General features: G+C 45.2%; 1 protein-coding gene across 1 annotated transcript in view; it reads left to right on the top strand.

The window, feature by feature from the left end:
• LOC135481405 (neural cell adhesion molecule 2-like) overlaps nucleotides 1-7,521 on the top strand; it is a 30,325-nt gene extending 22,804 nt beyond the window's left edge. Inside the window, exons 6-9 of the mRNA XM_064761233.1 lie at nucleotides 474-761; nucleotides 1,905-2,030; nucleotides 2,711-2,735; nucleotides 7,302-7,521. Coding sequence (XP_064617303.1) covers nucleotides 474-761; nucleotides 1,905-2,030; nucleotides 2,711-2,735; nucleotides 7,302-7,521 — 659 coding nt within the window. The remainder of the gene's footprint in view (nucleotides 1-473; nucleotides 762-1,904; nucleotides 2,031-2,710; nucleotides 2,736-7,301) is intronic.
• The last annotated feature ends 19,866 nt before the right edge of the window (nucleotides 7,522-27,387 follow it).

Below are 27,387 nucleotides of genomic sequence, written 5' to 3'. Positions count from 1 at the left end.
CTGGTAAAACCCTATTAGCGTCCCTGGTACCGGTATTGAACATGTATATGCATCGTTTTAAAAGGCCTTTGACCTCTCCTACATGTTACATGACAGCGACTATGACGTAACGAGAAGTTAGTTTTTGAGGCGTGAAACTACGAGTAGTAGCAAAGTGGGTACCTTGCCTATTACATTATACAGTATTTAGGTTATGCCACGACAGTGAAAAGTATTTTCTAGGTAATAGAATGTAATAAAACATGTTAGTTCTTGAGGCGTGAAACTACTGGAAGTGGGTACCTTGAATATTAAAGTATACAGTATTTAGGTTATGCCACGACAGTGAAAAGTATTTTCTAGGCAACAGAATGTAATAAAGCATGGCATCAACTTTTGAGGGTCGCAAAAAGTTGAGAGATCTAGAGAAAAGTCGATGTTTTTCAGCTTAAGAGTTAGAAATCCATATTCTTATTGATTGTCATATATTCCAGATCGTCCGTGCCCACCCACTTTAACAACCCTCTTATGTGAAAACCGTGTGGCCAATGTCACGTGGATTTCCTGTTTCAATGGCGGTTCGTCTCAGATATTCAAACTCCAGTACAAAAAGAAGGGAGGTAATTGGGTAATACATGATGATATAACAGACCCGGGAGAGAATATGACTGTGAGCAAAGTGGTGGAGAGTCTAGACGATGGGGCTCAATACAGCTTCAGAGTGTACGGTCAGAACAGGTGGAACAAAAGCGACACTGTAGAGACGAGTTGTACAGTTACAGGTAAATGTGAGGGCCTTGTGACATGTAAACAATAAAACAGAATAAAACAGAATAACAAATGTACACACTTCATATAGACGTGGTGCAATCGGTACCCTTCTAGGTAAAAACAGGGATGACATTCTTCAGAGAACGTTTTCGATAAAAAGCACGTGTACATGTATATGTGAAAATGGTGAACATTTCAGTATTAAACACTCTACAAACCAGTTCTAGAAGTAAAAGTATGATTTGAAAAATAAATATGATGGTATAACAAGAGACTCTCTCAGGCTCGCTTTACATAACTCTCACTACTAGACAAGCTAGACCTTTAGCGCACATTGGCTTTTTTAGGCTTAGTCTTATCCCGAGAATGCGTGTCTATAAGGTATTATTAGAAACACAAGTTGAGAGAGATTTTGTGTTTTCTGAAATCACTTCTTGCCTCATCACCGTTTCCCCGGAGACTTTAGCTTTGTTCAATATTTCTGTGCAAAAATTTTCTAGTGACGGCTATGATGAAAACAAACTTAGAGTGTGGCGCATGCACTGTTTGGAGTACGAGTACCAGTAAGTGACAGACGAGTAAGGTCCCTTGTATTTATTTCGACTTGCTCTGTTGCGGCATAAAATATATCAGGCACCTGAAAATGTGCAGTGGTTTCTCCCTATCACTGTCTAACGTACTCAGTCGTTGTACCTGATTATCATCATGTAACAAGAATTATACACTCATCAATGAATTAAAATATAAAATATAAAAATTAGCTTACCTTAAAATTTCTTTTCGACAACATTTAACATTCCTTTTACATACGTGTATATAAAAAGTATCTATACCTCCTTTATATATATATATATATATATATATATATATATATATATATATATATATATATATATATATATATATTTATATATATATTTATATATATTTAAAGGAGGTATAGATACTTTTTATATACACGTATGTAAAAGGAATGTTAAATGTTGTTATATATATATATATATATATATATATATATATATATATATGTATATATATATATATATATATATATATATATATATATATATATATATATATATATATATATATATATATATATCAGTGTACTTTTACTTCCTGGGTTTTCAAGACTATGAATTCGTGTTTTACAGTTTCTGTTGTACCTTCCGGTACCACCAGTGATTTAGCCGGTCCCGTGGTAGGCGGTATCTCCGCAGCTATCGTTTTACTGGGAATTGGGCTTCTAGTTGTTGTCATGTTCCGTCGTCGAAAGCAAGGTAACAACGAAGTCTGAAAAAAATATTATTAATTTAAATAGCCAAGAGCATATGGCCATAAATGGACAAGCAGTACAAGGAGAAGCAAAAATTTATATTAAATAAAAAACGCTTTTTTGCGGTATCATAGATTTGCTATCTATACTCTTGCTACTGTTGCTTTACTCTTGTTTTGTATAGTACTAACGGATGTCAGTTGACCTGTAAAATCATTGGATTACTTTTCTTATTCCAAAAAAAAACTGTACGATTTATTTGAAACCGTTGTGTTTTTGTCTCTTTTTTGTTGATTAACTGGCCTATTTTTGGCCATACTTCCTGCCTTGTATTCCCAGTAAATCTTAAGGGAAGGGGGGCGGGATGGGTGGGTGGGTGGGTGGGTCGAATAAATTCTGTTTATGTATAACTTAAAACTTATGGTAGGAACAACAGTGGGATTGCAGTACGAGCATTGCCCTTTTAAGCGCTAGTGCTAAATCTTTTTGATAAAATTTTAAAACCATCAATTCAAACGTCACTTTTTCCTTGATGTAGTCTTTTGTAATGTACCGTTCATGTTTTCAAGAAACAAGAGTACCGGTACCAAATAAATGTGGGAATTATTCAAGTAAAGATACATACATTGTCTATACACATCTTAACTGTCAAGAAGTGTAATGATTCTGCGTGTACTCTTTCAGGTAGCCGTTCCTCAGGAGAAACAGAGTAAGTTTGACAATCATATGAATTATCTGTGTGACATATAACGACTTAATGTAAGTATAACTGAGCTCTTAACGCAGATGTCAAAATATAATGATACGGCGTTTCAGTTATACGTGCCTTTAAATAAACAAGCGCATGATCATAACACTCTACAGTTCTGCAGATTAATATAATCAGTGGAGAATTATTTTCCCTGACAGGCAAATGAGACCAGATGGCGTATCAAATGGCGTGCAATCAACCAGACATTACGAAAACGTTCCAGGTGAGAAGTGAGCACCATGCGGAAGACACGACAGTTTGGAATGTATTTACTATTTATTGATGCAGTTATTCATTTGTGTATTTGCTTGTTGTTTAGCGCAATACTCAAGTATTTTCACTCAAGCAAAGACGTTGAGATTTATGAGTAGAGGAAACATGAGTGCCCGCGTGAATCAAGAACGTTTGGTACGCGATGTTATCTGACTGGACATGGGCACCGTGTTCCTGGGCCTATCTAATTTGTGTTCGGTTGAAAAACATAATTTGATTCATTTTGTCTCAGAAAATCACTTTTTTACCTTACGTCTGGTATCTATACGTACATACACTAGCTGTTATTGGAGAGAACAGTGGAACGTACGTTCCCGTAATCTCTGACAATATTTCAGACGGACAGGTCTATAAGTAACGCATTTTTGTATTTAATTAAAACACACCAACACTTGAAAATAACATATTTTTGTTATGTTTATTATTTTATTTGTTCACAGCTATCGGGTTTTCGTCAAATGAACAGTAAGTAAGATGCATAAAGACACTCCGGGTCACTTGCGTTTTACACGCTGTATGTCTATAGTAACAGTTGAGACTGGCAGATTGCTTTTAAAATTTGGGTAAAAACGACCACATATTCTAGGGTCCGAAGTTCTTTGGTCGCCAGAACAGGTTCCTTGTAACCATAATATGATTGGCCAGAACGACTCTTACCATTATGGTTACATATAAATGCCCGCCAGAATAGGATCCAATTAACCAGTGCGAATGTGGTCGCATTTTCTTTGTTCGCCATAACATTGTTATTATCACCAAAATTATATTGGTTGTTTTAATATCTCAAAAAATGGTAGCTCGCCTATACCATCTAATTGTATGCACTGACGTAATGGATATCAAGGCTTGTGGTCATGTGATTTAGGGTAATGCACAAAGCTGATCACTGTATCCTCAAGCATGTCAAAAACATTCCGAACAAGATAATAATGAAGTTGGTACAGGTCTTTGTAACAGACTAACTAAAAGAAAAACATCCTATTGACAAAATACAGTGGACTCAAGTAATGACTTTGTACTCTTTAGTCCCCAATAAGCTGGAATATAACAGGCGCCCTTAGATACAATGTACTCTTCATGCAATTTTCCATAAAAAGGAATATGAACAACCAAATAAAATAAGTTTTTGAAAAATTCCGGAAATCAATGGAAAACATTATTCCAAAGACCTGCCAGATCCACTTGCAGAAATCTTACATCTCACCCTAGTCCATGTCAAGTGTGTGTATGTAGATTTGCAGCTAAGTCGCAAACAATTTGCTGAAATTACTAATATTAGTATTGATATTTAATATTTTAGAATAATCAGCGGGGAATCTTATTTCTTCTGACAGGCAGATGGGACCTGATAACGTATCAAATGGTGTACAATCAACCAGACATTACGAAAACCTTCCAGGTGAGAAGTGAGCACTATGCGGAAGACACGATGGTTCGAGATGTATTTACTATTTATTTGTGTAGTTATTTGTTTGTATATTTGATTGTTGTTTAGCGCAATACTCAGGTATTTTAACTTAAACACTGACGTTCAGATTTTTGGGTTGGCGAAACGTGTGTGCCCGACGTGAATCAAGAGCATTTGGTACGCTATGTTATCTGATTGAACATTGGCACCGTGTTCTCCTGGGCCTAACTAATTTGTGTTCTGGAGAAAAACACGTAATTTCGTTCATTTTGCCTGTGAAAATTCCTTTTTCACATAAGCTTACGCTTTTTTTACCTTGCGTCTTTTATCTATACTTACATACACTAGCTCTTATCATATATAGGTAACGCATTTTGATATTTATTTATAAACTAAGCAGCAACTGAAGATAACTTATTTTTTCTCTCCTTTTTTACAGGTATTGGGTTTTCGGCAAACGAACAGTAAGTAAGATGCGAAAAGACCCTCCGGTACTAAACGTCAATTGCGTTTTACACACTGTATCCTTAGAATAACAGTTGAAACTGGTATATTGCTTTAAATATTTGGGTCGTAACAATCAACACTTCACTGTTAAAATGATATAGTCGATTGGACCCACAAAAAATTTGGTCGCCTACTATTGCTTAAAGTTTGGTACAGACTTAAAACGGTCAACACGATGACATATCTTAGAACCCAAATCATTTTGGTCGCCAGAACAGGGTCCAAGTAACCATTTTATAAGATTGGTCAAAACGACCCTTACCATTATCGTTATATTTAAATGGCCACCAAAACAGGGCCAAAGTAACCATTATAGAAGAATGTTCAAGACGACCATATCCATTATGATTACATTTGAATGGCCCAAACAAATATTAATGAAGTTATTACAGGTTTTTGTAACTGACTAACTAAGAGAAAAACATCCTATTGACAAAATAGTGAACTCAGGTAATGAGTTTGTACTCTTCATTTCCCAATGACTTGGAATACAATAGGCGCCCTTACACACAATATACGCTTCAGGCTATTTTCCAAAGAAAGTGAATATGGACAACCAAATAAAATACGTTTTTAAAGAATTCAGAAAATCAAATAAAAGACAATGTTCCATAGACCTGCCAGCGTCACTTTATCAAAGGACAAGAGTCAGAAATCCTACACCTTACCCTAGTCCATGTCAAATGTCCCTATGCAGGTTTCCAGCTAAGTCGCAGTACATAAGTCAGCAGTACAAACTACACCACTATCATTGTATAAAAAGCATTCCCACCGAGGAAAAATAGGTGACTGGTGTTCTTTCTAAAACAATGTTAGTTTTCGCCTTTCTTAGGCCAGTCGAAATGCCATTACCAAGGTCGCACTTTTATTTCCGGAAATGTTCCAGATGGAAAGACATCCACAAAGTAGTGTTTGGTTTTATTCATTTCTCGCCTGTTGTACACCATGGATATAAAAGTTCAGGAACAGCTCGAACAATCTACAACTGATACCAAATAATAAAAAGTGGAAAGAACCATGTGCAGCTGGATTATTTTATTTACTTCTGAAATAATGAATATTTTTGAAAAATCTCCACTGAAGTTCATTTAGACGTAGAGTCTTACACTGACGCTAAACTTTTTAGTGAGCATGATAATAATACAACCAGAAAGTAATGAAACATAGTAGGTTAAATAAAAGAGAAACAAACAAGTCATTTAAGATAATATATATATATATATATATATATATATATATATATATATATATATATATATATATATATATATATATATATATATATTTCAGAAAATGTACACAAAGTTCATGACTAGAGTAAGCTGGTATTCGAACATGATCTGACAATATTTGAAGCAATATTGCATGGAAAGCAATAATAAAGAATCAGTTGAATCGTTAATATCAGAAACTTAAACGGTTTTACTGAGCTGACTTTCAACGTAGACATGAGCCAGATGCTAGCCATTGTATTTATCTTCCTGCTATTATCCTTTTTATATTCATGAAAACGGGTTATAACTCAGTCTTGTAACGCCAATCTCTTTGTGTCTCAATAGAACAAAATCGTTACTTTTACCTTGTCACAATGTCTTCAGCTAACCTGCCTTAATTTCTCGTCGCGGTTTGGTTCTTTTTAACTCCTTTTAACCATGCTGGTCCAATCCGTTTTATTTTGAATGTTTCCATCAAGTCGAAACCCATTCACTGTCTCGTGGTGTAAACATTTTCTCGCCACAGTATGGCTAAAATATTGCCGGTGTTTCTTCCATAAAGTTTCCATAAAGCTGACAATATTTTTTCCTATGACTGACTATTTTTTTTTTGATCAAAATATTTTACTCTAATGACTTTGGTCGCCTGTGATAATTACAAAATTTTCGATCCTCAGTTCTTTGGTCAGATGTCTGTCGACCAAATTTAGTTTGGTTGCAGTGAGCCGATCCTTGTAACAGGGTGTTTATTAAATTTACGTTTGATACCCAGGAGAGGCCATTTTAAATATTGAAGTCCTTTACAAAACAAGATAAGGATGAAAATGAAAATTTTTATGAATCTCAGTTTACTTGCAAAAACAATTTGTAACAGAAAATAAAAATACCGGTTTCATGTTGTTTATAACTAGACTTAAAGTTAACCTTCTTTTCAAATGTAAGGGTAATATACTACAGCTTGTGACAGAGCAGCTTCTTTTAGAACATTTAATAGCCTTTACACTCAACGGAAATCATACATTTTATGTAATGTATTGCAGATTTGATGTTACCTTGTCGCTTAAGATTAAAGTGAACAAGATGCTTCTTGTTTATCGTCACATTATTCCCATCTTTTATTAGAAGTACCGGAGTCTATGAAAAGGTGGATCTGATGCTCAACTCAGGTAAATATGTCCCAATAAAAGAGGTTAGAACTCTCCGGCTGAGTAGTATAGAGAATAGGAGTTCTGGACCACCCTCCCCTGGTGTCCTCTCCCCGGCAAATAGAGGCTCCCAGCCCCCTTCCCTGCTTCTGGGGGTCCTAATAGACATATCCATTGCACCAGGTATACTTGGATAAATACAACAACATGCCAAAGGCTCGCAATAATTGCCAGTGGCTTCTTATCGGTTCCACGGAGCTCTGTGGTAAGAGTTGTCTGTGGGAGTACTGCAGGGTTCACCTAACCCGTCTGCGGAAGAGTCCTGGCAATGTATTAGCTGTGGCCGGGGTATTAAAAACCGATTTCGTCTTTGCGTGGCCTGCGGATATAATAATGTCCAGACGTGTGAAAGGCAGCGGAGGCGCAATGCTTTCTTGGACGAGTTCAAACGGCTGACGGCTATCGAAATTTCCTATTAGAGAATCACTGTCAATAGGTATAACGATGATGGTGTATAACGGCGCGTACAATGAAATATCATCAAAAAGCACGAGCACTACGGGAGGAGTTTGAGACGCTCATAGGTGTGCGGCCCAAGTACCCACGGTCCCGCATTGCCTTGGAAGAATTGCAGGGGATCCTCGACAGGTATAAAACGGCTGTGGCTAAATGGAAGGCTAAGTGGAAGCAAGACAACAAGACCTTCCTCAGCAACGAGGTGTTGGATGAAAAGCTAGGTGAAAAGAACTTCCTCAGTGACGAGGAGTTGGATGAAGTGCTAGGTAAAAAGAAACTAGAATTCACTAACATCGGTAGGGCAATAAGGAATCTCCTCCGGGTCTGGCAGATGGACGTACCCGAAGGTGTTTGGACGGACCCAGTAGCCTTCTTAGAAGAAATACGAACCTTTATTCGCCAGAAGTTAAAAGAAGAGATCCTGGCGCTCAACGGGGTTAAGTTCCAACTAGGCCTCGGGGTTCAGTTGCGAAAGGCCAACGCCGATGGCAGTGAAGAGTATACCAGCCCAGTACTCCACAGCAAACAGGAAGCCCTCCTAGGGGCTGGTGACATTGATGGGGCTCTAGTTAAGGCCTTCCCCACCATCCAGGAGGTGCTGGAAAAATGGACACAGCGAGGGTCAGGGTGGGTTGTCAATAGCGTGCAAAGACTCTGGCTTCACATTGCAAGGTATCAGCCCCTGAGAGGCGGGTCCTACATCCCCCTACCTGCAGCTGTGAGTAACAAGAAAGCAGTAATCAATGTGAACAGCAAAGACGACGACTCCCTCCGATGGGCACTCAGGTATGCCTTATTTCCAGCCGCCGGGCACCCTCAGAGACCAACAAAGTATCCCACAAATGATGGTCTTGACCTTGGGGGATCGACGCCCCCACGCTCATTATACGTTGATAAAAGATCTCAATCGTCTCCTGTTCCAAGAAAGTAAGGCACACCATTGCAAACACTTCTGCGAGCGTTGTCTACACGGTTACACAAGGGAGGACCTGCTCGAGGCGCATAGGCCGGAATGCCGTGGGATTGGCCAGACGGCGGTGGGGGTGGAAATGCCACAGGAGGGGAAAACAAGTTCACCTTCCAGAATCACCACAAACAGCTACCGGCTCCGTTCATCATATATGCCGACTTTGAGGCCCTGACCAACAAAGTTGAAGGCCCGTCCGCGTCACCTACAGAGAGCAACACTCAAAAGACTCAGCAACACGAGCCATGTAGTTACTGCAATGTTGTGGCGCGTTGTGACGGCCACACAAAACACCCCGTGGAATACAGAGGCCCTAACGCGACGGAACACTTCCTTAGAGCTCTCCGGCAGGAGGAGCGGGAAATCAAAGATGTTTTAGCTAACCCTATAGTCATGAGGATGACTCCCCAGGATTGGCAGGCCCACAACAACGCCACAACCTGTCACGTGTGTGAGAAGCCTCTAGGCGCCGATACTGTGCGCGATCACTGCCATATCACCGGCAAGTACAGAGGCGCGGCCCATAACGTATGCAACCTAAAGTTGCGGCTGGGTCCTAAGAAAGCCATACCAGTAGTCTTCCACAACCTACGAGGCTACGACGGGCACCTCTTGATGCAAGCCATAAGTAAGGTGGAGGGCCGCATCTCCTGCATCCCCAACAACACGGAAAAGTACATCTCCTTCTCGGTGGGGCAGCTCCGCTTCATCGACATCGTTCAATTCTTACCGACTTCCCTTGACAATCTGGTAGAGGCCAACAAACCTGAGGCTTTCCACATCACAGCCCGGTATCAGCCTGCCGAAAAAAACGCAAGTTACTCAATGGCAAGGGTGTCTACCCCTATGAGTATATGGACTCTTAGTAGCGCTTCGACGTGTCCAGCCTCCCACCCAAAGACGCTTTCTACAGTAAGCTCTAAGTCTCAGGCATTAGCGATGAGGACTACATCCATGCTCAACAGGTATGAAAGGTATTTGACTGCACCAATCTGGGAGACTACATAGGCCTTTACTGCCGCACAGACGTGCTGCTATTAGCTGATGTGTTTGAGGCCTTCCGGAAGACTTGTTTACAACAGTATGGTTTGGACCCTGCTCACTACTTTACGAGCCCAGGTCTCTCGTGGGATGCGCTGTTCAAGAAGACCAGGGTAGAGCTGGAGCTGTTGACCGATTATGACCAACATCTCTTTATTGAGAAGGGGTTGCGAGGAGGTATCTCCATGGTAAGTAAGCGATACGCCAAAGCCAATAATCCGCAGGTGGAGGGATACAATCCAGAAAGCCCAAACAGCTACGTCCAATACCTAGACGCCAATAATATATATGGCTGGGCTATGAGTCGGTTTCTTCCAATGGGCGGCTTTAAGTGGGTAGGTGACGCGCAGAGTCTGGGTGAAACGATTGCTACCCACCCCCACGATATTCCTGAGGGTTACATCCTCGAGGTCGACCTAGAGTATCCGGCCGGCGGACATAACACACCTAACGGTTACCCATTAGCCCGGAGCGTCTGGTGGTCCAGAAGGAGTGGATGTCTGACTATCAGCACGGTCTTCTCGGTAAGAAAGCGCCTACCGAGGTCGAAAAGCTGGTCCCCAACCTCCGCAACAAGGAACGATACGTCCTACACTACCGGAACCTACAGCTGTATGTATCTCTGTGAATGCGCCTGACAAAGGTTCACCGGGCCCTGAGAGTCGCCCAGAGCCCTTGGATGGAACCCTATATCAGGATGAACACCGAACTCCGAAAAACGGCCGCGAGTAAATCTGAGAAGGACCTGTACAAGCTAATGAACAACTCGGTCTTCGGAAAAACTATGGAGAACCTTCGGAAGCGTGTGGACGTCAAGTTGGTATGCTCTTGAGAAGAAGACAAGCTCCTACGCTTGATAGCCAGCCCGAGCTTCGCACGGGCCAACATATTTCATGATGACCTCGCAGCGATTCAGATGCACAAGACCCTTCTGGTCCTAAACCGACCTATCTATGTTGGCATGAGCATTCTAGATCTCCCCAAGCACCTGATGTACGACTTCTACTACAACCACATGAGGCCCAGTACGGAGAGCGCTGCCAGCTCCGCTACACTGACACGGATAGTCTGCTACTCGAGATTCAGACTTAGAATGTTTATAGGGGTATGGCTGAGAATGCAAACAGGTACGACACCTCAGATTACCCCCAAGACCACCCCCTGCACGGCGTAGCAAATATGAAGGTCTTGGGGAAAACAATGGACGAGTGCGCGGGACGGCAGCTCGCCAAATACATTGGTCTGCGTCCCAAGATGTACTCCATTCTGGAGGCAGGTGGAGCCAACATTAAGAAGGCCAAGGGCGTTATAAAGGGAGTTGTAGAAAAGTGCGTCCGCCATAAGCAGTACAAAGAGGCCCTCTTCGAGAAGAAGATCTTCCGTCACGGTATAGATGTGCTGCGATCAGAGCGCCACCATATCTATGGGCAGCACCTGAATACGGTCTCACTGTCCCCCTTCGATAGTAAGCGCTGGATCGCCGAAGATGGTGTCCACACCTTGGCTTATGGCCATAGAGATGCGCCTCCTTGACGGCACCCGCAGGATTGTCTAGAATGGACATCCTCTTCAAGGAACTACTAGCGTCGTAGAACCCCTTCCGGGGGAAGCTGAGTATCGGGAGGCACTATAACCAACTCCTCACGAACGAATCCCCGTTGCGGGCCATCCAACGCATCGTCTATATAGTATAGTACGGGCTCATTAGGCTTTGTGACAGAGCGCCCAAGCCGATATTTCTCTAAAGACCACACAGGATCAGTCGCGCGACGGCGACCGCCTTCCAGCTCTCCAGGCTGATAGAGATAACGAACGCCAACACCCTCGGGGATCTTCCGTTCATTAAGTCCAACGGGGCGACCTCGAACCGTCGAGGAAGGCTTATGTGGCACCTCTTGTACCTTGATGGCGTCTTTCGGCTTTTTACCGATCAGTCTCGTTGTCTCGTTATTCAGAGCGGCCACAACAGAGGGCAGCCGAGCCACCCATTCAGTAGACCGATGTTCTGGAGGGAGGCGCATCTCCTGGGCGTACTGATGTCCAAAGAGCCTCTCAACCAGAGTACGGTTAAAACGCTCCATTATGCCTTGGTCTCGGTGGATATCCACGCGGCCTCGGCGAACTGTGACATCGTGTTTGGCCAGCAGTTGGCTCACTGCACCCATGAACTCGCGCCGAGGGCAAACTTGAAGAAGCCATCGAAGGGGTCCCCGCTTGTAAATACGAGAGAGAGCATCAGCGACATCTTTGGAATCTTTAGTAGCCAGAGGTTCCGCCTCCTTGTAGCGAGAAGTGACATCAACAACTGTCAGCGCGTACTTATACAGCTTCCTGCCTCGCCGATCATGTGGTAGAAATAGAAGATCGGCTTGGTGGAGGTCATTCGGCGTGGAAACATCGAACATAGGCCTCGGTATTTTTCGGGGACGGGGCAAGAATATCTGCCAGATAGCCTGCTTTTTTAGCCAGGCCCGGACCACATCATCGGAGACTTTAGCCGCAGTGGCAAGTTTCTAGATGGCCACGCGGCTCTTCCAGTACCCACGAGGGCTGTAATAGATATTTGCCAGGCGAGCGGACACCTTACTAGCCATATCATCAAGGTATTCTAGCGGCCCTCTAACAGACACTCTTTGAAGAGTTGCCACGTTCATGGTATCCTGAAGCCAAAGCGAGATAACATTCCCAACTGAAGCCAAATTCCTCAATGGGGCCGCCCAACGCTAAAATGGCTCTTCCCTTTTTGCGACGAAAAAGATGTTAATCATCCGGCGTATTTGCGTGCGCAGAACCACCTCACTACTAAGGTCTTGCCTGCCATACGGCGAGGAGCTCGATGGCGAGTCCGGCACAGTCAGTTTGGATTACTTGGTGAGTTTTGCGATTCCGTAACTTACACCCCCGACCACACACATTCCCAGGATGACGAAGGTCATCTCGCGGTGTTTTTGATATTCACTAGGCACATAGAAATCGGAGAGCTGTGGTTCTGTGCCCAGCAGCGAGTCGCGTACATCGCGTGTAAGAGTTTTGCCCGTGACCCTAGAATACTCACGCATTGCAGCGTCGACATCCCGGATCGTTTGGACAGCGTGGCCCTGGCGGCGGAGTTCATATTTGATCCAGTCAAAGCGCTCGGTAAGTTTTCGGGCCCATTTTTCCTGTGCGGCTTGGAGCTGCTCTACAGCGCGGTCATGGCGCCTCCGCTCTTGGTCGACACCGGAACTCCTTAGCATCGAAAACATATAGTAGCTCCCGCTGAAGGCCAGAGCGTTTACGAGGGCACCGCCCATTATCATTGCGATGGAGGCCATTACTACTAGATTATATTGGGAGGAAGGAGCCCCTGTTTAATTAGCAACTCCTTCGAAAGCATGGCCAGGCCTACATCTGCAATGACCATGCCGACGTCTCGGGTTGTTAAGTCCAGCTTCGGGAGGGCTCCTTTCAGGAACATCTTTTCGAGACGAGCGTACCCAGTAGCCAGGAGAGAGACCACAGCGGCGTGGTAGGCCGCGTTGACTAGCACTTTTCCGTCACTGGTTGGAGTAGACATGTCGCTCTATATAGAAAGGGTCGCGACGTGTATTTAAATGGAGTTTCTGTTCTTGCGAAGGAACAGGCGTAATATCTTGTTATGCTGTATAGCGGCTGCGCCACACGCGTATCAACACTAACACTGCAAGGCTGCCAACGCCTAATAACGCCAGGGTTGCCCTCCAGTGGGTGATTTGGTGTGCCCGTTCCTTCGTAGAATTAAGTCCCTTTCCCAAAATTTGTGGCTCCCCACTCCTTCGTAGAATCCGGTTCCTTCGGCTCTTTCTTAGTAGAATCAGCAGCGCCAAGCAAAGCAGCTTTAGCTTCGCGAAGATCGTCCTTGAGCTTTTCGGCCTTGGTCTTTCTCGCTGCAGCACCCGCTCGACCTGCATCGACCTTTTTCGGATTCTTCGCAGGGCGGTCATTCGTAAAATCCGCTGCTACCCTCTCCTCTTCCTTCGGGCCTTCCGGATTCGTTGTACTCATGTTCCTCTGGATCATTCGGCTCATTTCTAGGACAGCAGTGGTGTTCAAATGAGCAGTGCTGAGCAGTGGTCAACGCCATGGTTAAAGGAGCTAAGTACTTACCATAGCAATAGTACAGCCAGCAGCTAGCCCTGTTTATCGCCTGTTCAACAAATGGGTCGGCGGAGGGCTGTACCATGAGCATTGGTCGATTCTCGGGTGGGATAGGTAGGAAACAGCTGGCCGTCCATACATATGATCTCAAGAACATACCTCCGATACCGTTAACCATCCGCGCACCGAGCTTAGCCTCGTACAGGGAGTACAGCCTTTCAACGTCTTCGTCGCTCATGGCGTCGATCTCAGCGGCTGTTACGTCTTTTCCCAGATATCGCTTGGCCTGCCCACCAGCCGCAAGTGCCGCCAGCCTATCCCTGTGCTGCCGTGCATCATCTTGTTCCTGCGGCGGCCGTTCCTGACAGCGGGGCTCCTTATCTGCGCTCCGCAGCTAGTCTATAAGCTCGTCGGTATCCATGCTTCATTGGAAAAATGTCGCCTACGTCTAATATAAAACCTAATATGTGCTGGGCGTATCAGTCTTTAGCAGGAGCTTAGAATGCCGATTGTCCTTGAGCAACTGTCCAGCCTCTGCCTTTTCGCTATTGGTCGGGATGACGTCGTTCTCCTTCAGGCAGCTTTTGAACGAGGGCTGATCTTTGCAGTTGAAGAGAGCCACCCTCTTTGCCCGTCTGTGAGGACGGCGTTGTATTTCTGAGTGAGGACCCAGAGGCTTTGGTCTGCATAACGGCCCGAGAAAGCCATGAATGAGAGCATGTCTTTTTTCTTCGTCATCGCCTGCGTCGCGCTAGAATCATCGATAATGTATAAGGTGGGTTCCCTCTTGAAGAAACTGTAGAAAGCTCTTAGAAAGTCGTTGAGCCGCTCGCCGGGATCCAAACAATAGACCTATGTGTCAGACAGTGTCCATCGTCGCCAGTACGCCTTGTTATACTCAAGACTGGGGCACAGGATCACAATGTGATGAAAAAAACCGCGGAAAGGACCCTCAAGCAGGTCCAGCACGAAGACTGTTTTGCCGCATCCCGTCTGCCCACAGATAATCGCGCAGTGGGAGTACTTGGGGTAATCAATACAGCGCGCTGACGAATCCACCATTCTGGATGTGAAGCTTTGCGCCCATGATCACATACAGATACACGTTCAACACTCCGGGCTCTTCTCTCTCTTTTGTAACCTGTATCGTAATCCCCTTGTTGGTGTTCATCACGCGCCTCCCACTGCCTTGCAGCTCGTCATCGTCGCTTGTCCTCAGGTCAAGCCAGAAGGCGTGCTTGGACGTCAAGGACTCTTCCAGGGACACGTTTGCCAGGCCTAAGTCTTTTACGACCCTGGCCACCTCGGGGTCCCGTTTCTTAAGGGGTGAGCTGGCGAAGAACTTCTTGACCTCGTGCCATTGCTGGTACGCCCGCATGCCCTGGCTGTACATCTGATTGGGGACACCTTCTATTGTGACTTCTACTTTGGTGATCTTCGGGTTGTAGAAGGATCCCGACCTCCTCCTCCACTGGGTTCCTTTAGCCTCGAACAGCATGAAGATGCCCTTCATTGATCTCGCGGGCGTGTTCAGGTTTATGTTCCAGAGAGTATCAGACCTTTCCTTCACAAGCTTTCGGAGGCGGAGGACGCGATCATACAGTATGGAGACGCCCCCGGCAAACTGGGTGCGTATCTGTCTAGCGAGCTCCTCTTCAGAGACCATATCGAACTCCAGGCTGATGTTGTCGATGGTGTAAGTCTCGTCGGCATCACCTGTTGCCTTTATGACCAGGCCGTAATCGTTGAACGTCAGTTCGTACTCCAGTCGATCGGCCAAGGCACTCTGATAGAATGGCATGTGGCTATCTAGAAGCTCAAAGTCTAGTGGCATGTGGAACCGGTTGCCAAAGGCGTCAGCGATGGCATTTTCTCCAGTATCGTCGTCACTTGCGTCCTCCACTCCGACTCGAAGTTTAAGCATGTTTTCGCTGCCGATGCCTTGGTAGGCCGCATTCTGCCGTTCGTTTTTGGTCAGCCATACGTCGCCGTATGGACATTACCTCATTCCCGCTGATTTTGATCGTGGTTTTCTTGACTACTGCGCGTCCGAGATTCCCGACCACTGTGGCGTTCAGGTCGGATGAATGGACCACGATCGGGAAGGCCAAGCGCACGGTACCGGGCACAATGACGTCATTTGTGTCGAGGTTGGGGAAGCGCACCTAGAGTAGTTCATTCTGGTCGATCGTACTCCGGTTATTGGTGACGTCCAAGGACTGCCATACACCTTGTACCCCGAGAGGCTTACGGAGTGTTCTGAGGGGTTTTAGCCTGTGTCCGTATGCATCCATTGTGTATTGAAGGCATACCTTGAAATTTCAATACGAGGATTATGGCAGACTATGACTTTGATAACCCGGCATTCGACGGCGCCAGAGAGAATAACAACGACGACGAACAGACCCCTCTCCCTGCAGGTGATGATGTTCCCGAGCAACAAAGCCGGGGTGCGACCGCCAGAAACATTCAACGAGAGCTGACGCAGGCCGCCGTGGATAATTATTACAAAGCCTTGAAGGAAAAGTATCCCGACCTTACCCCACTCCGTCTTTCGCGATTACACGAAGTTTGAGCTTGTCCAAGGGCGCCTGCGACTCGTGACCTACCCCAAACTGGACATTATCAACGACAAAACAGGTGCACCGCTAGCCCTTTCAACAATCGTTAATAAGGGAGGGATTGCTGTTGTGAAGGAGCTGGGCTTTGTAGACTGGAGAAGCAAAAGCAAAAGTAAAGAACAGCCATCATTGTCTCCGGCAGCAGTCGCAGCCTTGGGGACAGCGAGTTCATAACTCGGTGCCGTGGCCGTCGAGGCAGATAACATATAGCTGGAGAATTTAAGCCAACCGAAAAAGGCCGATGATGCTGTCCACACAATGGAAACAAGTTTGACGGATAGTGAGGTTCGGCGGGCTCTTGAAACGATAAACGACCCTCCTCTTCCCATGCGAGAACTTCTGGGGCTTGACAAGGCACTGCAGACCTCGGAAGGTGAACACGCGAATAACCTCCCCAAACTGTCGAGTCTCGATAAGGGCATCGCAAAACAAAAACAGAAGTTGGAGGAGGCCACTGATGAATTCTCCCGGCGTCGGATCGCACACCAGATAAGGAATCTCGAGGACGAGAGGGTGGCCCGGCTCGAAGCAGCCTCTGTAACGGCCGAAGCCCTGCGCACGCAAATACGCCGCTTCAAGCAGACGATTGATTGCATCCTACACAGGGATACCAGTCTGGCCGAGCGCGTCCGCATCCTCTTCCGGGAGCAGGGAAGAACTGTGGTCTCCATTCTCACGGCAATTGGGATGGCGACCTCGACACTGGGGTTAGCGATAAAGTTGGCGCTGACTGGCGAGTCCAGCGGGGGCATCCAGCCAACGCAACCTCCATCCGACGGGCGTGGTCTTAAAGAATGGGTGAAAAAGCATCTCCAGTAACTGGCGCGCGCCCTTGGCAAGCTGGCTGGGAAGGCTGCTGCTGCGATTCCGGATATTGTTGGCAGTATCGTGTCCTGGCTACTGAAACTTCTCGGGAAAACGGCTGGGTGGCTGGCCGATAATGTCTGGGCTCTATTCGTCGCAGTAGGTGGCCTATTGCTCGTGGCTGTTCGCAAGTATTTAACGCATACTCCACAACAGCAGTAAGCCGATACCAACCCAGCGACGACGATAGCTTTCTTCTCCGCATCGTGATTCTTTTGGTCTGGAATTAGGGATTCTTTAGCCGCTTTGCGGCGCGCAGCAACATCTTAAACGCGCGCGGTGGGTGATGGGACGCTTTCTTGTGGCTTTACGATCCCGTGGGAAGGTGCACTCTTGTGCAAAGTGGGCGGCACTTTAGCGTTCACACCCTCATTGGCGCCTAGCTTCTGGTCCTCTGTGGCCACGACGATTCTGTTGTTGTAGTTCGCCACATGGCCGATCTGCAGAAGCATGTCGCTGGGGGCCATATATAGGCCTATGCCATACACAAAGTCTACAGCGCTCCTCGCTTACTGTAGCACGTCCTGGTAGCGTTTGATAGCATACGGAAGGTCGATCGGAGAGGAAATAGCGTCTTCAACGTTCGCAGCAAACTGTTTTTGCCCGTCGAAGGCTGTGCCCGTGACTAGAATACGCGCCTTTTTTTGCGCTTGGGCGCGTAGAACAGCCCACACGTACGTCCGGATGGAATCGTTTAGGCGCTCTACGCCCGGCTGCGTGAATCCTTGGGATGTGTCGACAATGAACGACGCCCAGCCTCCTCGGCGTCCTGCTCGATGTAGTCGATGTGGAGCGCTGTAGGCTTTCTAGAGAACGACATCCTGCTCGGATCGAAGGTCCCATCGCCAATGGGGGTGTAGTCTATTCCCGTGATAAAATAATATGCCACTCCTAGGACGTGATTCACCCCAGTGCGCCTCCAGTCTGTGTGAGTATCTACGCGGAACTGCCTACAAATCCTTTCGTAGGCCCTCTTGTCTTAGGGGTTGTCGAATCTCGCCCACGCTCTGTCTTGCGGCAGGGGAGCCTTTATCTCTTCCAAGATCCGCCTAACTTGGTAATAAAGGGCCCTTATTCGTTGGTCGGGGGCGAGAAGATGGTCTTTTGCAGATACGCCACAGTCCGTGGTTGCGCACCAGACCGCGAAGTTCACTTGGTTCTGCCAGAATTGCATAGGATTGGTGTTCCAGGCCTGAACAATGGAATTGCTGGTTATCTTTGGCAGCCGGTACTTAACAAACACATCTGTGAACTGGACCGGAAAGGCCTTCTTTTCATCGATGTAGATGTCAAATCGCGTGAGCTGCTCTGCATGGGTTTGGATACTATGAAATGCCCCGGCCTAGTAAGTGGCCTCTCTATTGAATCTGTCAGCCTCACTGTTCATCGTGGCAAAGATGTTCATTACATTGACTGACATTCTAAATGGGACACAGCACACGCTGCCTCATGCCCTTTAACAACATCGACGGCCGCCTTAAAACCGCCCTTCGCGAGATAACATTCTACCCGACCTGGGTGAATATACCATCCAGAGTGGGCTTCTGGATTAATAATAGCAAACGTGTTGAAGTGCCGACGGGCTACTACAATGTCTGTACGCTGGACAAGGGTATATTCCGCCAGCATGGGATTTCTCTGAGAATGAATGAAGCTACGGGCCGCCTAGTCATTACCATCCCTAGAAATACCCTCATAACACTCCAAAAGCTAGCCCCCCTCTTAGGGTTCCCCCACAGGGATATGTCCATAGTGGGGGGGGGGGAGGTGTTAAGCCACCTAACTTGGTCCGACACAAAGAAGTCTTCGTGCATTTAGATGAACTGAACACCTCCGAAAACGTGAAAATAACCTCAGATTTTGGTGGCGGTTATAGGCTACTTCAGGCCATCGCCGTGACTGGTGAAGGGATTAACTGCAGGAAGACGGTTTCATTTCCCAACCCAAAGTACAAAGCCTTGCGCCCCGACTATATAACGCTCTTGATCGTGGCACTTTTAGATAAATACGGCGAGTATATGAATGTAGGGTACCTCAGTGCTACCCTAGAAAAACAATGAGTATGGTGGACGCAGCCGGTCCCAGGTCTGCGTGCCTGTCTTTAAGCGACTTGGCATATGTGTCGGAGTTCGAACTTCAAGGTCAGGAAGGTAAAATCTACGCCTTCCAGTTTCAAAGTGGCAAGTACAACCGCAAAAAGATTACGGGGGGGAAAGCAAAACCTGCCACGTTTGCTTCCCTTGAAGATGTCTCATCCACTGCAGAGCAAGAGCGCAGGTCGCCGTCTGAGGTGAATGAAGAGCAAAAACTCTCATTAATTCGCTTTGAAGACCGCTTTGTTCTTACCAGAGCTGGCGACTCTGATTGGTTGATAGATGTGAAGGTGACTCCGATGTTGGTCCAGACCACCAGGACCGATGTGAAAAAAGTTTTCAACTCCGGAAACTCTTTCGTGTCGTACGTACCAACCAGCGCCTGTCTTGTGGCTTTGGAAGAAGGAGGTTACTTCACACTAACTGCGCTGCCGGGTGTAGAGACCGTGCGTCTTGACGCACAAACCGAGTTTGAGACCACACTACGAATAAACCCTGGATCTATCTTAACTTATCTTAAACATGATACTTGGCACGGCGCCATCCCTCCATAATTACCGAGTTGAAACTAAAGTTGCCTGCAAAGCACGATGGAAAGGAGCTCAGACTTATGATCAAATTACCAGCCCAGGACAACCCAGTCATCCAGAGCTCTCTCGAGGATATATATGTCTTCCCAGGGGGCATTTTCAATCTCAATGAAATCTATTTAGAGTCCGGTATAAGACTTCGCCGCCTTCGTGTTAGTAATCCCGAGGATAATTTAGAGTTGACCGACGTTATTGATTTGTAGGACGGACAACATGGGACGACTGTACCCGACGATCATGGATGAAGACCCCTTGCCGCCGGAGGGCGCGGTGTCGACGATCATGGATGACCAGCCCTTGGCCCCGGCCGCGCCGCCGCGTGGCGCACGCCCATCGTCGGCAGTATATCAGCAAAATACAGAATCAGCTTGAATCTGAGCGAGATCTCCGTCGAGCCTTGTACAAAAAGTACCGGCGCGGTGTCTTGGCAACCGATGCCTTTGATTTAGCCATGCTCACAGCCGGTTTGGGACTAGGGGTTGCTGGCGTGGGACTACTCACAACAATAATTGCAGCCCCTGCTGTCTTGGCCATGGAAGCTGCGGCTCTAGCTTGCAGTGTCTTAAATGTCGCCGGAAAATTCGTTAGCCGCCGACTTCACGCAAAGGCCAAGAAACAACGATATACGGCTTCTGGCTGAGGCCAAACTTAACAGCATCCGTGCGCAGGTATCTACGGCATTATCTGATGGTGTTATTTCGGACGTAGAGTTCAGACAAATCGTCCAGCAGCTCAAAAACTACTCTGATCTGAAGCAGGAGATACGCACCAAGTCTCGTAAGGCATTCAACGCCGTAAAGATCGATGAAAGCACGAAAAAACAGCTTATAAATCACGGCCGAAAACTAGCCCGGCGAGAACTGAAAAACGCCCTTTCCGAATGATGTTCTGAGGAGGTGCCCAGGGGGAACTTGTTTTGGAATCCAAGAAAACCCCTGATATGTCTCGACAACCCCGGAGGTAAAAAAATCTGCCCAGTGTGGGCCTCGTACCATGGTCCAAAAAAGCAAAAGGCCTGGTTTATAGCTCAACCTGTTACCAATTAATCACAACCCTAACGGCGGGCTCCGGATTTTTGCGCTAGCGACCCCCCTTGGTGATACGGCGGCTGGCGGGCGGCTCCACGACCACAACTTCCATCTCTGAAGGGATGGAGAGACCCATGTTCAAGGCGCAGATAGCGTTCATGTTGATGCCGCTGAAGAGCGAGTGGGGACGGATTAGGTGGATAGTGTGCGCCGTCACCGGGTGGCCGTCAAAGGTTAAAGGGTCATAGGTGAGCTTGGCCGTCTTGGCGTCGCGGTGGGCCTTCGTGTAGTCGAAGAATGTGGCCTTTTTGGGGAGGCCCGTGTCTTTGTCGAACTTTATGTTCGTGCGGCAGATCGGATTAACCAGCTCAGTTCCGGGATCCGTCTTTGCCTCCATCGACACGTGGGTCTGGAAGAGCGGGACGATCTTGGTTTTGGACACGACGACCACGCCGGGCGGGTAGTCCTTGCGGCGGGCATCCCGGAGGATGATGGTCCCGTCGGTTAGGCGTTCCTTCCTCGTCGCGTAGAAGTATTCATCGACGAACTGGCAGACGCAGAAGTACTCGGACTTCTGGTTGCCGCCGGGCACGGCTCCTTTGAAGCCGCCTTGGTCGTCTGTCTCGACTCGGGCCTTGTATAGCTGCACATTGAGGGTGGGGTGGCGTTCGCGCTTCTTCACGCCCCCGTACTTGCCGCCGCGCTCCGCGTTGATGCGGGAGACTTCGGCGTCGTCGAGGGTGGGGGAGGTGGGGGGGGCTTTGGCCGACGTGCTTCTCCTTGAGAACTCGCACCATCAGCCGCCCCTTCTTGCCAGGGGTGGCGGCGTGGAGCCCCATGTACTTCGTACCGTTGGGGCCGGGGCAGGTGGACGTTTCAATCGCGAAGACCGTCGAAAGCGGCTTGCCGGAGGCCTTGGCAGCCTCGCAAGCGGCAATGAGCTCAGCGCAGTCGAAGATGACATAATTAGACGCCATGTCTGTTTTGTCGTTCTGGTTGGTCGTTCTAGTACGTGTTTCGGCTGGGGATAGACCGAAAGGCCGATGTGTCTAACTACGACACGAGAAGGGGCTGGGAGCCTCTATTTGCCGGGGGGAGGACCCCAGGTGAAGGTGGTCCAGAACTCCTATTCTCTATACTACTGGCTGTGTTTATAACAGACCATGCCAATGCAAAATATCTGTTATTTTCATTCTTGCACTTGTTTTTCAAACGAAAAAGCTCACATAATTCAGACGGTCTCTGATATCTCAGAAATACGTCAGCTCAATGGCACCCACATGAATCTATGTGTCGAAACTGACATTCATATACCAGCCGTCAACCAATATGTACGTCCCAGGTCAATAATCGAGATACCAATCCCCAAAATGATGTTTAACACAAACCAACAAAAGTCGACAATAAACTATATATCTCCGCAGCATTTTGGCTGCAACAGTTTACATATCCAGCGGGGCGACCTAATTCAACACGAGGAATATACCGGCCCATTTCATGGGTTAAGCGAAATTGGACACATTCATGAAGCACGTCATCAGAAATTGGAAAAAAATCTTAGTTTGGTTGGCGAAAACTGTAAAAGATACAGGAAGTAGGTAACACACGCTAATGGGACTCATTGGTCCTCCACAAGGTGGAGCAAGTCTTCCTTACTGTATCGAACCGGCCCGGATAGCACAGTTGGTAGAGCGTCCGCTTCGGGACCGGTAGATCCAGGATCAATCCTTGATCGAGTCACACCTAAGACTTTAAAAGAGGAAGTTGTAACTTCCTCGCTTAGCGTTCAGCATGAAGGGGATAGTGCAACGACTGGTTGACCCGTATCAGTATAATGGCTCGGGCGGGGCGGCTTACTTGCCTTCGGTAAGTCGTCTCAGTGAAGCAGCACTAAATAAAAGAGCGGTGGAAATCCGTCCTACATCAAGGAGGCACATTACACGTACATGCACCCTAATGATTCCTTCGTCGTCATATGACTGAAAAATTGTTGAGTACGACGTTAAACCCCAAGCACGCACTCACTCACTCCTTACTGTATCGCACAGTTGTTCCCTTTAACTATTTTAATAAAAAATATAAATTATATTAGTAGCAATGGAAGTGATCATAAATTGCCATAGGTTATGGTGTAATTTAAAACGGCAGAAACCACCACTTTAATGGGCAACAAGATTCACATCACTTTGTAATGAACTGGTGAACCCCATTCTTATGGTTTATAGACTCTGAAATATGTTACAGCAAGTTCTCGTCTCCAGTGTTGCCCTCGATGCTGATATATGTCCAGTATACCCGAATACAATTTACTTTTTTTCTTTATAAAGCAATTGTGGATTTTGTCTTTAATTGTGCTTAGTGGTCAGTGAAACGAGGTACAAATAAACACTTGTATTCACAGGAATTTTAGTCGACAGTTTAATCGCGTCTATGGTGAAATTCCATATATTTATTCATATATATTACGGTGTATCACCTTTAATTTCAGAAGAGGCAGCGCCGGTCTATGCTGTATTAAATGCACCAAGGAAAACCAGCAAAGCTGCAAAAGGTCAGTTTTATACCTGCCAGCAAACCTCTATGTTTTTTTATTACTGTTTTTGTTGTTATTTGTTTTTTTTACAATCTCACAAAAAGTGGAGAGATTTCCGAAGATTTTAACAGCGAAAGTATAACGTTCCTTTTATATAAAACATCACAAATTTGTCTTAAATAGATTAGTGTGCATTGTCATACGTTATGCCTGAAAAGCCACTTACCTGACATCGGAAAAGGAAAATAACAATAGGAACATGAAAAATGTTTTATTACAATTAATTTTTAGCTCCAGAGGGTCCAGTATATCATGAAGTCAACAAAACTGAAAGCCGTGCACCAGAACGTATGACTTGAATTAGGGCTTTTAGGCTTATGAGTTGAGGAAACCAGAGTGCCAGTGCCGCATGTACACCACCACTCAACGGCATGTACCTCACAAACCTTCTTATGGTGTTGACCACCACTCAACGCCATGTACCTCAAAAACTTTTCGCCTTGTAGACCTCCGCTCAACGGCATGTACCCGAAAAACCTTCTCGTGGTGTAGACCACCGCTCAACGGCATGTGCCTCAAAAACCTTCTCGTGGTGTAGACCACTGCTCAACGGCATTGACCTCAAAAACCTTCTCGCCGTGTAGACCACGCATAATTGCATGTACCTCACAAACCTTCTCGCCGTGTAAACTACAGCTCAGCAGCATGGTACAAACTGACAACATACCGGATTTCACTGGTTTACAGTCGCGATTCTGGTTTTACTCTACATATATTATTTAATACTGTACATTATTTAATAAACCAGCTTTCTGGTGTACTAGGCACCACCGAGGTCTGGCCAGTTTACAATGGTTTTACGTAAATATTGATTAAATGTGATTATACCTCAGCATTTTAAGTAATTCTAAACAGACGGCGTCTATCAAATCACAATTAACATCACTGGATGTTTTGAAACATTCTACACCGTCGACGTCTATCAAATCAGAATTAATATCACTAGATACTTTAAAACTAATTCTGCTCAAGCTGTGGTTATAGGTGCTGTAAGACCTGCCTCTGTTTCAGCATTTACACAAACAGTGAAAATAATAATCGTAACAGACGTAAATTTCCGAAATGTACTGCACTTGTCTCTGCCCTGGATGTACATTTTAAGTTGTAGTTCTTTTTATCACCTGATTTGTTTTTATGCAATGTCTGCATGAATGGAGAATCAGGTTGTGTTCCATTTTTGTCTTTTCTTTCAATTTGCCTTCGGTAAAGCTAAGGGGGCTTCAAGCCAAAGTCAGGTAAACGAAAACGCAAGTCACGGACGAATCATTACCACAAATATATGTACTTATTGGAAGTATAGCATAGCTTTTATTTCAAGTAAACTCCAAAACTGTTGTACTGAGCGTTATGTGCTTGTCTCTCGATTTTTGTTCACCAATTGTACTTCCCATGAAGTTCTAATTAAAACCACATGCGAATTGTTTTGCTAAGGAAAAGGGACATGCCCTGTAATTGCTGTAATTATACTTGAAGCTAGGTGTCTATATGTCCTAAAGGTGTTCCATTTATCTTTATAATCTAATTACATTTTAGGATTATTTGATAGGAAAATCTACGTATGGTGACAAAACTGGTGTTTTCAAAGACAAAGGGGATGGAAATCGTGAGAATTACTCTTTAAATATTTTGATTTACTGGACGAAACACTGAACCGAATCTGAAAATTATGCAGCAGTGCACACAAATTAAGTTTATATATAAACTCAAAGCTTGCCAAAAAAATCGTAGTTACAGGCGTGACTCTGAACTGCAAATGATTGTAGTGTATTGTTTCGTTATGGTCTAACACAACTCCAGGATTTAGTATGACCACAAATTTACAAGATTTCGCCAGCCTTGTTGTTAACGTGCAATAAATTGATATCTTTCGAATTGATGTTGATGTGATCTGTATTTCTCCATTGTGGCTTGTAATATATCAGGAATACAAATGTAGAAACAATCAATTTTGAGCTGAAAATCAGAACAGAAAGATAAAGGCAAAAGTAGCAAACCAAACATGTTGGTGTCTTAATTATAAGGTAATGTTATCCATGTATAAATGGTTTTCAACAGATTGTTTTACATGTAGTATCTTCTTATTTTTAACCAAGTTGTGCTATGTTCGGCTTGATTTTTGTCTTCCAGTTAAACGCTTACAAAGTTCAGTCGTTTAGATGTGACCATGTTTTTGTTCAGTTTGCAGCCATCACCAACCTACTTTATTTTATTACACTTCGTGGAAATTAACAGTTATAATTCTGTCTGATTCCCCTAGACATTTTTCATCGGCGTTACAAGCACAGTCTTTTCTCTTACCACATACGTTTTACGTTAATGCAAAGAATATTAGACATATTAGTGTCAATAATTTAAGGGCACATTTGACAAACTACATGTAATATATAACTAGATATAATATCAGTTAAATAAATGAAATAACAGTGATGACCAAAGGATAAGCATATCTGATATTCTCTTTCATATTACACTAGGCAAAATTGCACAAAATGAAGTCCAAAAAACTTAAATCGAATTGTTACAGTCAAAGCAGTTGTGTGATTAATAGATATGAGTATATTTCATTGTTATACCCCCACTCAACGAAGTTAGGGGGTATACTGGAATCATGCCGTATACCATCCCGATTGCTCGTCCGTCCGTCTGTAGACACGATTTTGTCCATGCATCTCCCAAAAACTACTGCGCCAATTTTGATGAAACTTACGGTCCATCTTGCCTATCATCTGAACTTGTGCATGCTTAGAACTAATGGCAATTAGGCATTTTTTTTTCATAATTACCCCCACATAGGTCTAAGTGCAGTAATGGATGTAATCTCTCATTTCTCCATACAGATTGGATGTACCAGATATGCAATAAATGCACACCATAAATGGCCCATGAAACAATCTATAGCAAGCCAAAATGAGCAACATGAGGCCCTGCCATTTCTAATGCTTTATGTATGCTCTGATCAGCTTTCTGCACATGGCTTCCTTAGGAAATGACGTTTTGTTTTGAAAATGGGTCGTGTGGTTATCGACTTTGAAACGTCCCTTCTTTGTCTGCGACTGGTATACGGATGTTGAAATTCACGCTTGGGTCCTTTATTGCTACACCCACATCCGATTTATTCACAATCTTTGTCTTTCCCCTAAAGGCGTTGCCAGCACATTTCTTTCCACTATGTGCCGCATTTTGCCTATTTTTTTCTTATTCTTTAACTGCAGTTTTCACCCATACGACAACGATCTGTTTTATGCGTGGAGGTATGAGTGGCCAAATTAACATTTAATCGAGAATTGTAGACATCAATAAATGAATTAGCCATATCGATAAATGAGTTGCCGATGTTGATAAATAAATAACGATATTTATAAAGATTTATTGACATCGATAATTTATTTATCGAAATCGCCAACTTTCGATGAATGTCAATTTGGTCCTCCATAGACGGGAGTGTTCGGCATAAAACGCTGATATTATGACAAGTTATTGACACCTTTCCCAAATACGATGTTCAGACATGCACACCATATCGGAGGCAGACACAATCGTATGTAACGAATACTGGACTACGCAACCGCCACACGAGTGTCGTTTGCTTTTTGCCATTAAGAACCACAAGCTATGTGGCTCATTTTCCAATGTT

This window comes from Liolophura sinensis, unplaced genomic scaffold (assembly GCF_032854445.1).
Source record: "Liolophura sinensis isolate JHLJ2023 unplaced genomic scaffold, CUHK_Ljap_v2 scaffold_43, whole genome shotgun sequence".
Taxonomy (NCBI): domain Eukaryota; kingdom Metazoa; phylum Mollusca; class Polyplacophora; order Chitonida; family Chitonidae; genus Liolophura; species Liolophura sinensis.
Note: the sequence above shows the minus strand (reverse complement) of the source record. Positions and strands in the feature narration are given on the sequence as shown.